General features: G+C 40.7%; 1 protein-coding gene across 1 annotated transcript; it reads right to left on the bottom strand.

The window, feature by feature from the left end:
- Nucleotides 1-8,283: 8,283 nt before the first annotated feature.
- On the bottom strand, nucleotides 8,284-11,122 carry LRATD1 (LRAT domain containing 1). The gene is made up of 2 exons (XM_039721633.1): nucleotides 11,004-11,122; nucleotides 8,284-10,410 (listed from the first exon to the last, which is right to left on the bottom strand). The coding sequence occupies exon 2, from the start codon at nucleotides 10,371-10,373 to the stop codon at nucleotides 9,519-9,521; it is 855 nt and encodes a 284-aa protein (XP_039577567.1). The 5' UTR covers nucleotides 10,374-10,410; nucleotides 11,004-11,122; the 3' UTR covers nucleotides 8,284-9,518.
- Nucleotides 11,123-11,341: the final 219 nt, after the last annotated feature.

The raw sequence follows: 11,341 nt of genomic DNA, 5'->3' as shown, positions 1-11,341 counted from the left end.
CTCCACTCTCTGATGCATTTGCATCATGATGCGTTGCCTACACTCAGACATTGGACAAAATGTCATTTGTAGAAGGATCATTCCCACAACTATCACCTCTGGCTTATTTTTCCTCTGACCAAAGTTGTATTGATTTTTCTACTGCTGATTTTCTGGCTAGCAGTTAATGATCACACTCAATGTACAGATAATAGAGATGCCAGTATCCTTGTAGGGGTTAGCTGTGATCACACACAGCTATTCTTCTGCAAAAGTACAAAAAAAAACCAAAAACCAAACAGAGATCCCACAAGCATTGATCGATATAGACACATTTATTTATATGATAATGGAAACCTCACCCAGATGAGGTAGATTAGTTCATAAATCAGATTTAAAGAATACCTTTTCAAACTTTACATCTTCATTTAAGATATAGAGGGTTCATTTTTAAGATAAACTGCTTAGCAGTTACCTTTTTTTTTAAAATGTAGAACACTATAACTTGAATGTTTAAAACTCCTCATATATTTAATATTTAGTAGGATAGAATATTGAATTCTATGTTTTGTAAGATTTATTTTACATAAATGAAAGCTTTTCAAAATATGTGAGTAATATTTTCCAAGCTCCACATAATCTGTCTTCGGTGTTCAGTTTCTAACTGGAGTCTGCTTGAAGGCTTTATTTTCAGGAGACAGAAGTTTGACAATATTTGGAAAAAATAACCAGTCTGACAGGTCTTCAGTGAAATACTGAGAAGCTGAGGTACCACAAATGACTAATCGTATTTGTAAAACCGAGCATTGTGAACAAAACTAATGAAAAACTCTCATGTTTTTGAGCTATTCAGTTTGGAACTAGTTCATATAAGGATTGGAACAGAAATAACGTGAATTGAGTCTTCCTGTCAATATAGCAACTCTTTTAAACTTGAAAAGGTCTGTATTCCTTTTCCTTAGCATTTTTTGTTTCAGTAAAGCACACTTGATTTTTTTTTAAGTCTATGTTAAGTCTATGAAGGCTCTTAATCAAACAGTTCCCTAAATATCAACAGGAATCTTATTTCTATCTCAAGAAAAAAAGAAATATATGACAGTCCACAGATGAACATGAAACAAATTATTTCTCTGACATTTTTTGTTCCTACATTATTTCCTTTCTGGTTATCTTGGACATTATTCTTAGGAAAGTCATTAAAAGTTCAAAGGTATGTATGAGATTAAGGCTTTCAGGAGAATGAAACTGAAGATCAGTTTTTTCAGTACTGAGAACTCTTGCAGTATGCAAAAATTTGACATTTCTGTTACTCTTGGGGTACTTTATCAGCAGACAGTGAACTTTGGGTTCCTACAGATTAAAAAAAGTTACTAGCATGCTGTGAAATGGAAAAGCAAAAGATTAACCTCTTTATTCAGTGTACGTATGCAAGCTTCTAGCATGGCAAAATTTAAAGGGTATCATTTCTATAATTGGTGCTTCTAGCTCAGAGAAGTTTTATCTGCAGGTTTCTATCTGTATACAAAGAACAAGCATAAAAGAACAGCCCAAGATTTCTGCTGAAGACGACTTTTCTTTTCAGAAATCCTTTTTTCTATCAGTCTTTTTTTCCCTATTTCTTCAGCATGAGAGATAAAGTAGGAAACTCTTCTACAGCCGTTAGCTAGAGCTAATGGGATCCAGGCAGTATTACTGCCAGGATGAATCTGCATATTAACTAACCCTTTGTGTAGGGTTAGCACCTGATGCTCTTTTATATTGCCATAATTAAAATGAATCTACGGGTCAATTAAAGTGAACTTTTCACTACTAATGACCTTTGATTACCCCTAACTGAAGAATCAATGATATGAAGTCAGAACAGGCTGGAAATACTAATCCAGAAAGCCAGTCAGGTAGGCTGACATACTATGTAAGGAGGTCCGAGTCCAAAACTAAAGTAGGCTCTGTCATATTAACAGTTACATCATACAGTCTCTGATAAACATAAATAGGTCCTTGCATTCATCTAAGGTATTTCTGTTAGTGATGGCATACCTTAGCATGCAATGTAAATTTTTTAAATGTTTAATTACCAGCAATGTTATGGTGGTCCATTATGGTGGTCCATTATGGATTGAGCTTTAATAGCAATACATTTACTTATTTATTTCAATAAAATATTTGATTAAAGGGTTTCGGCCCAACAGATGAGTAAATTCTCTTACTTCCCACAGTGTCTGGAAATGACAGAAATCTCTGGGGCAGGATTCGGTTCCAATAGTCAGTGATTTCTACTCATGGGTTTGTACATGGAAAAGGGCATCATATAACCCTCAGGTGGTTTGATGAGGACAAAGAATTTTGGATAGACAAAATCCTATCATCCTTTATCCATTAAATAAAGTTTCTAAAAGAAGTTAGTATAAGCCTAAGTGTGGTCCAAATCCCTCTGGTGAAAAATCACTAATGAATTCAATAGAGAGCGTCCAGTCTGTAGTAAGTACTTTTCAAAGTTACACCTTTTAGCCTTTGAAATAAACTTATCAATTCAAAGAAAGATGAGAAAAAAAATCAAGAAATATCAATGCTGCCACTTCTTTACTTTAAAACAACTACACAACAACAGTTGAGCATGTCTGAACAACACCAATAATTTCAGTGATATGATTCCAAAATATTGAACTGAGTGGAAGCACATTCTTATTATGAAAAAAAACCCTTGTGGCACTATCCATTTAAAGATGCCAAGGAGAAAGATGGATTTTTCATTGGATCATTCTTTTATTTATAAATACACAAGTCGGTAGCAGCATAGTTTGTTCTAAAAGTGTACTTCATTATTGCTAAGTGTAGTGTTTCTTGATATTTTTCCTCCAGTATGTAGCAATATGTCAAACCCCACATATTTAACTCACTTTTCTTGATGTCAGAAGACCATGGCATACCCTAAAGAACAAATATTTGAACAGTGCTAAAATCTTGTCAGCAAAGTCTTGGGTACCCATCTGTTACATAGATAATATACATACTGAAATGACTGACATTTGTTTCCAATACTAACAAAATAGTCAAGACTTGTCGTGTGTGTGTATGCATTACACACGCTATGCAAATCTGTATGTATATACAAGTACATCTATTAGTTATATGTCAATATGCATATAAATTTCTGCCTAAATATTTACAATCAATTAGTATATTTTTCAGTCTTAGTTTTTATATTGCTTTCAGCTGACTGAAAGGGCATATGGAAACAATAGGAACATATGGAAGAAAAGATCTGTTTTAAAACCAGATTGTGGTATGTTTACTCATATTGAATAACATACAAGGAATATTCCTTCTGTGGCATAAAATACTCTGCTGTGAAGAAGTGTCACAATACAGAAGTTGGTATTTATTCACACTGTTAGGTATTTGCTGTTTATTCACCTGCAGTAGTGACGGTGTCACATCACAACTAAACCTGGAGTTGGACTGTTTAATTTATTTCCAAATTCTACCCCATAATAATTTCCTTGAATCAGGGTTACTCTTTTATTTACATAAACTGGGAACAAGCTCTCACCTCTGCTGTATAGAGATTAACAAGAAGGCTTACTGAGGTTTTCCATTTATAAACATTATGCTGTTTAGTTTATCAGCTTAAAAATGGGACTTTTCAAAATGTATTGCCAGTGCCACACTGTATCCAAATAGCATTTAAACTGTGAAAAATTGTTTGCTTTTTAAGGCTGATGAGACACTGCATATTTTATTCACCCTATTTTGCCTAGGCAGTAGCATGGATTTCCAAAGTGTAAATGGTTTTATATGTGAGGGGTGCACAGCCACTCACCCTCTTGCACCTTGGAGAAGAGAAAGAATGGAATTTCAAGGTTAGCTCTGAGTGTCTTCCTTGAACAGCCTGAAGTTTTAACTGCAAATTCTTCCACCCTTTCTTGCTGTAGCCACACTGGTTCCAAATTCCACCTGAGTTCCTGTCAAAAGAGCTGGAGATATTAGCTCTACAGCAATAAACTCCAGTTTTTGTATTTGTGCCCAACACATCTACCTACACAGACACACAAGAGAAGTCCAAGGGATGTTTGAAAAGCATTAACCCGCTTTACCTAGGAAAATGCCAATTTGCATAGATGATTACTATATGTACAAGTAAGAAATGTAATTTAAGGCCCTTATGGTAGATATCACACACGTGAGCCTTCCATTAAATTCCATAGGAGGTTGTTGCTGAGGTCTTGATCCTGGCTAAATCCTGATCCTGGCTAATTAGTCAATTAGTTGGCTAATTTTGGCCCAAAGTTAATGCCACATGAAGGGGACAGATCTTTTATTTTAAAAATCCTGATCTGACAAACAGTTTTACATACAAGCATCATTTGTAGAATCAGAGATGCCCCAAGGTTCCATAATTAAAATAAGAAAAAAACCCCAAACAACCATATTCTTAATCTGAATGGACTCTGCTAATCGATGTTCTATCATTTCTCTGGATGTATCAACTTAAATACATTTGTGCTTAATCCAAAATATTTAAAATTAAAAAATGAAAGTGCATATTACTAACTGCTCAATTATAAATCATTTAACAAAAAAATTTAGCTCATTTCGCAAAGACAAATATGAATAAAGTAACTGTTAGCTTCAATGGAATTTCAATATAAAAATTAGAATTTTACAGGGGATTTGGATTATTTAGACTGATAATAGTATTTTGAAAAAGAGAGAATGCAGAATGCCACAACCACTTTAGGAAAATACAGCACTGGCAGTTTATATCTGTATAGATTATATCTATATAATCTGGAAAAAAAATCTGTGGCTATGCCCAGTAACAGAAGATTCTTAGTTCATTCCCTTTTTTCAGCCTAACATCTACACTACTCTTTTTGATTTACTATCTGTTCAGTAAAGTATCTGTTCCCAGTCAGTACACATTAATTTTCTTGACAATAAACTTGTAAAAAACTCTGACACCTCTAACTAATATTCAGTCAGAAGATAGGGCAGCTTCACATATTAAATTTGAACTCATAGGACAGAAAAGTTAAATATTTTATAATAATAAGGCAAGCAAATAAATTCCACACTTGCCATGGAAACACTGACTAACAGCAGCACTTGATCACACTCTAGTCGAGTTATCCTTTAGACCTTAATTCTGCAGTGAAACTCCCTCAGCATAGCACCCCAATCATACCTCCTTAAGTATTTCTGGATTACTTTGGCAATGGAACTTCTATCTTTCTCCTGGGTTATAAAGCAGGAAGCAGAGTGTTTTCACACCATAAGCAGCAGCACATAGAATGTTTTAGCTACATCCAAGTATAATTATGAGCAGGATACTGTCCATACACTACTCTAGTAGAAATCTTTCACAGAAAATAACTAAATCTTGAAATCAGCAGTAGCTTCCCCAGACCACTACATCAACTGCAGCTGCAGAGAGTGGGGAGCTTGGCAGGCCGAGGCACCTGATCCAAGATGCTCTGTGTGAGGCAGCATTGCCTCAAATCCAGCAGACACGGCTGGAATTACAGATGTTCAATACATCGCATAAACAGCTCTATAAACTCTGGCAGTTTTGCACATTACTTACCTGAATATGAAAGACACTTGAAATGAGGCAAGAGAACCAAGAATGTGCACATTCTAGCAGAGACCAAGGGCCACTTCTTGTCACACCCTGAAGGCCGGTCTTGTTACCCCCTGCTTTTAACCTGAAATCCACTATATGGATCAGTAGCATATGCCATAAAAAGCATTCTATGAGGGTTTTGGTTTAGGTTGTGGGGTGGGTTTTTTTGGGTTTTTTTTTTTTTTTTACATTTTATACAACCATAATGGAGAAAAAGAATCCTAAGAAAATGAAAACAAAGTCCTCCGGAGACATAAGATGAAGATGGAGACAAAATCTGACAGTAGCAAAACCTATTTTGCTACCCATCCTTAGAGTCCTCTCCCAGTATGCACAGCCAATAAGCAGTAAACATTCTGGTCATGACAGGAAAACATTTCACAAATGCTCTCTGTGTTTCTAGAGGACATGAATTGAATTTTTTAATAAAATGTTAAGTCTCAAAGCAATTCAAAAGATTGCATTTTGAGAAGAGAATCATATCTAAGCAAAAGAAATTCTATAGAACTGTTACTCAAATACCTAACAGAAAGCTTTGAAACGTGACACGGAAGAAAGACTGCAAAACATCTTGACATTGCTGTCATATTACAAGTCAGTACTTCAAAAGCAGTGAATGAGATATAAATATTTACCCTAGGTAGCTAGACCACAGAATGCAAACAGATTCCAGAGATAAAATACAATTTTTCAATATCTTTAGTGCTGCAAATGGAAATGTTAACTCTGCCAGGCCCACTGATCCTGAATGATGAATACAATCAATTACATTTTTTACCTGTCAGTCATTCGCATCATTGCCTTTCTTGTAGCTGTTTCCTGTCTTCCAATTCTTGTTTCAAGGCACTGAACAAGTTTTTCTATCCACTTTTCATTCAGTCTTTTTAACAGATTCCCTACTGCCATCTCAGGTTAACACTGCTTGTTTCAGAACTTGTCTGTTTTCTTCCCTTATTTCCTCAGCTACCTGTGTCCACAGTATCCCAGCTCAGAAAGGTGGCTCTTCTGGTCTCTGAAGTGTCATCTTAAATCTCACCCTTCCTCAAGCTCCACAAATTTTAACCACCTCCTAACAATCTGATGCAAAGTTCACTGGTCAGCAAGAGCCATTAACTTCAATGGGCTATGAATCAGGACCAGATTACTGCCAGTAGCTCTGGACTGAAATCTAGCTAAAGAAAAATAACAAAAGAAACTGTATTCGTACCCTTGTTGCTAATTACAGACTGCAACTTGAACACAGTCATGGCAATAGTATATCCTTGGTTAATACCAGCTCTTACTATTTCCAGTGTATTTTCTCCAGTCCTTATGTAAAGGACTAAGGCCTTACATTGTTGTACCTTTATTTGTATAAATTCAGAGTGATGCCAAAGGTCTCTGACAGAGCTTGAATAAATAAGCATACACTAGTTCCTATAATTTCTTTTATATACTACAAAATTCCATTCTACATCTAGGTGGGTAAGACAAGGAAAATCATCATGTTTATGAACCAGGTTACTAAATCATTGCAAAAAAATCCACCGTTATAATGGGGTTTAGAGTGAAAGAGTATTCAGAAAGCACAGGGAAAAGTTTAAATTTAGTATGTTTTGACTTCCCACTAGTGAGGACATAAAATACTGTTCTTCCAAGGAACCACTGTCTAATCCCACTTATCTAACAGCCATTTGAAGAAATAGCATTGCAGAAATCAAAAATCACACTGTAACTCTATCTTATTTTTCTTTTTTCATAAACATTCTGGTACTTATTCCCTCTTCATTTAATTCTCCCTGCCTCTTGCAACCTCAGGTCTCTAAGGCCTATTTTTTATAAGGAAAAAAAAAAAAAAATCAAGTTAATTGCTTTTGCCCAGCTTTCCTTCTCCTAACATTTTTTAATGTTTTCTAAGTGCCTTGTTGTAAACCCAACGCCTTTTTGCAATCCCACAGTGCTCCCACCAAGTGGTACAGGGAAATCAGTTCTAACAGAGGGTTTAGGCAATCTAATGCTCAACAATAAGATACATAAATGCTAGGTAGAAGATTCTGTTCATGTTATGGGAAAAGTTATCATCAGACAGCCACCACTGCCTACATAAAGCTAAAATATTATACAATTATCAAAAACCAGGACATGGTTTGAGGCTATTTCAATGGTATTTGACAGTAATTACAATTCACATTTTTACCCTATATTGTACTAAGCAAGGTACTTTAGGGAAAGTGATAAAAGAAACACTGCCTATTACCACATAATTGTGCCACATGTGTTAGCAAGGACAAAGCCAATTAGATGACCTTCAATGAAGAGGTGTAGTTTTGGGGGTACAGGTTTTTGTTTTCTTTTTCTTAAAGATATTTATGCTAAGACTTTATTATAATGAAGTACACTCCACCCTCGCATCTTCAGCTATAGTAGGGAAATGCTTTGTAGAAATGAAATTACTGTTGCAACAAGGTTGCTTATGACATTGTTTAATACAAAAAAAAAAAGTTGGGACACAGTACATCGATAGGGGGTGGAGTGTATCATATATATACAAAATAGGGCTATTACTTCTGTCATCTGACATTGATGTGGGAAGAGAGAACAAAACCAAATGCATTTTCTTTCCAGCACTGAAACATGCAAAGACAAAATTACAAGTTGTATGCAGCTCAGAATAATAAAAAGAAATGCCCCAGTATACTTTAGATTTTTAAAAAATATATTTAATTTTCTGATCTTTCACTTCAAAACTTAGAATTAAGCAATGAGTGAACAGGATCTGAAATACAGAAAAGGCATTGCTCACATCACATTAAAAGGCATCTTTTAAATGCTGCTGTGGCTTTCTAAACTTACACTGAACAGGATTTTTAGTTCCTGGGAATTTGAAATGCAAGATGAACTTGGCCACATTACATCTATTTCTTTAAGTGGAATTGTAAATATGCAATATCTTGCTGTTCCAAAGAGGCAACATGCAGAATTCAAAATTGTTTCTTGCAGGATTCTATTGACCTGTGTATGAAGAGATATCGAAGCAGTGGTACAAAATCCACAGCTCAAGCATGAAATCCTAGTGGCTGGATCTTTGAGTATACTCAAAGTTCTCCAAAATACACCACTTCCTTTTAAGCATTAATTTAGTTTTAGGAAAACAGCTGCTCACCAACTTTTTTTTAATTAAAAAAAAAGAGAAAAAAAGGCAGGGAGGGTGGGAGGAGGGAAGAGGTGGAAAGAGCTCATGCATTATGATGATATTTAGCAGAGAGCTGCAAACAGAAAGCAAAGGCAAATATTTTAAATGTGATAGATTTCAAGGAGAAATGTGAAATTATTTTTTCCTAGAAAATAGCTTGCCAGAGTTGGCTGGGACAAAATTTGGGTTGCAGCTATAGACTGAAGCAGCAGTGTGGAGGAACAAAACAAACAAACAGGCATTTACCCTCCACCCCAACACCCCCTTTCTCTCCCAGTTAGCAAAGTATGACTGATGCTTTTGGTTGGCCACAAGGCAAATATTAGCTAAAATGCCATTTAGCTACATCCACATCCACAGTCCCAGATGCTTAAAACTTATCATGGATTAAAGCCATGAAATAAAAATTTAAAAAGAAATTTCAATTTGAAATTTTATTGGCATGTTGCTAGAATGGTCAACATCAATTGACAGGAGAGACTTTGTCCACATACTCTGAGAACAGCCTTCCTGCACCTCCCCCCTCTTTTCTTCCTCTCTCTCGCTCTTTCAGCATTAATGCTATTAAAAGCCAAACAAAATACTGGCTATGAGTGTAAAGAATGCTGGTTTTTTTTGGAATGTTGCCATGGATCCTGCTTCCAGTCGCGTCCCACGGAAGGAGGGTGCAGCCTCCTGACTCTACAGCAGGCTGGTCTCCCCGGGCAGGGCAGAAGGAAGATAGCCACGTACTCCTGCTCCTCCCTATTCTTTCCCATCCACTATATCCAGGTCCTTGATCACCCTCAGTTTGCCACTGGCATCGATCCTGCGCTTCTCGCGTATTAGATCCTCCAGGCTGTGGAACCTCACCGTATGCACCTTGTTCTCTGCCAAGTGGATTTTGAGATAGTACTGCTGCTGGTGCTGGGTGCCAGCAGCCGCCTGCAGCTCCCCCCCGGCTTTGAACTCCCGTTTCCCGAAGCGGCACCAGGCGGCGAAGCTCTCGGAGTTAGTCCAGCAGATCTCGTCGCTTTTTAAGCCCAGGTGCCCGCAGGCGTTCTGCACCACCAGCTCCGCCACCAGCGGGCGGAAGCGGTACCAGCTATTCACCACCCGGCCCACGTTGCCCGCGGCCGCCTCGTACAAGCTGTCCTGGCGGATCTGCCCCTGGTGCAGGTGGATGATCTGCCCGCCGCCCACGTACACGGCCCAGTGCGGCGGCGGGTGCTCCGACGGCCCCAGGTAGAGCAGCTCCAGCAGGTCTCCCGGCTTGCAGAGGGCTGGCAGGGCTGACACCGAGTAGACGCTGAGGTCCCCAGCCTGGGGGCCGCTGCTGACCTTGGAGAAGATGCATTCCTGGCCGCGGAAAGCGGAGAACTGAGTCTCGTTCAGCACTAGCTGATGGTGGAGGTGGTGGGTGGGCGTCTCCTGCCCAGGGCTGCCGGAGCCCTTCACGCCGTACTTATCTGGCTGGCCTCGCTCGTCCAGGTCCTCCTCCTCATCCGAAAAGAAGTAAGCCACCCCGACGCGCAGCTCGTCCTTCTCGATCCCCGAGGGGTCCCCGGTCGGCAGTTCGCTGTAATTCAGGTGGGTGATGCGATCCAGTTGATTTCCCATCAATGACAGGGCGAGGCGAGGGCAGAAATCGCCGGATCTAAAGGAGGGTGGGGTGGGCAGACACAGAGAAGAACAAGAGATGGGAAGGAGAGCGCACGCAGAAGGAAGGAAAGAAAGAACGAAACAAAAAAAAAAAATCAAGGCACATACAAAAGATTTCAGCGATTCCGCCCTAAGCCCCCATCCCTCCCCGACTACTTCCCTCTCCTTCGTACAAGGGAGAAACTCCCAGTGCGGACCCTTCCCCCTACCCCTGGGGTGCGGGGCAGGGCACAGCCCCGACTCAGGAGCGCCGGCTCCGAGCGCCAGGAGCGGAGCCTCCCCGCCGTCCGCGCCTCCGAGCGGGGGGACGGAGTTGCACCGGGAGTCTCCGCTCTGTGAGGGGAGAGGGCTCCGGGGGCTCGGGGAGGCTCCGGCCGGAGGGTCCCGAGCCCTCCCTCCAGCGGTGCGCAGCCGAACCGCGCCGGGCAGCGCTGCGTGCGAGGAGGCGGCAGGAGGAGCGCACGGCCCCGGAGCTGCCAGCCCTGCCCGCCCGGTGCCGGCAGCCCGGCCGGGACCCCGCAAGGCAAAGGCAAAGAGCAGGCGATCAGCACCCCCTGCCCGAGGGGTCCCTCCCGTCCCCCTCCGTACCCGTGGTCGCCCAGCGCCAGAACCCCCCCAAACTCCTTTAAAGTCGTCCTGTCCCCATGGGCGCCGCAGAGGAAGCGCCACCCGTGCACGCCGCCGCCACCCGGCTGCTCCGCCCGCGCCGCTCTGGGCTGCCCGGCCCCTCCGGCGAGGATAAGTAGCGGCGGCGCCGCTCCTGCCCCCGCCGGGCCCCCCCCGCCGGGCCCCGACCCTCTGCCTGCTCCGGCCAGCCCCGAGGCTGCGGCAGGCGGGGCGTCCAGGGGAAAGGGGGTTGGAGATCGTTCCCACCGCGTGAAGCCACTGCCAAGCTACCACTGCATCGGACAGAAGTAAAAAAGAAT

This window comes from Passer montanus, unplaced genomic scaffold (genome assembly GCF_014805655.1).
Source record: "Passer montanus isolate IOZ18808 unplaced genomic scaffold, ASM1480565v1 scaffold46, whole genome shotgun sequence".
NCBI lineage: Eukaryota > Metazoa > Chordata > Aves > Passeriformes > Passeridae > Passer > Passer montanus.
Note: the sequence above shows the minus strand (reverse complement) of the source record. Positions and strands in the feature narration are given on the sequence as shown.

Coding starts and splice junctions, on each gene's coding strand:
- LRATD1 (XM_039721633.1), bottom strand. CDS start 10,373: ATGGGAAATCAACTGGATCGCATCACCCACCTGAATTACAGCGAACTG.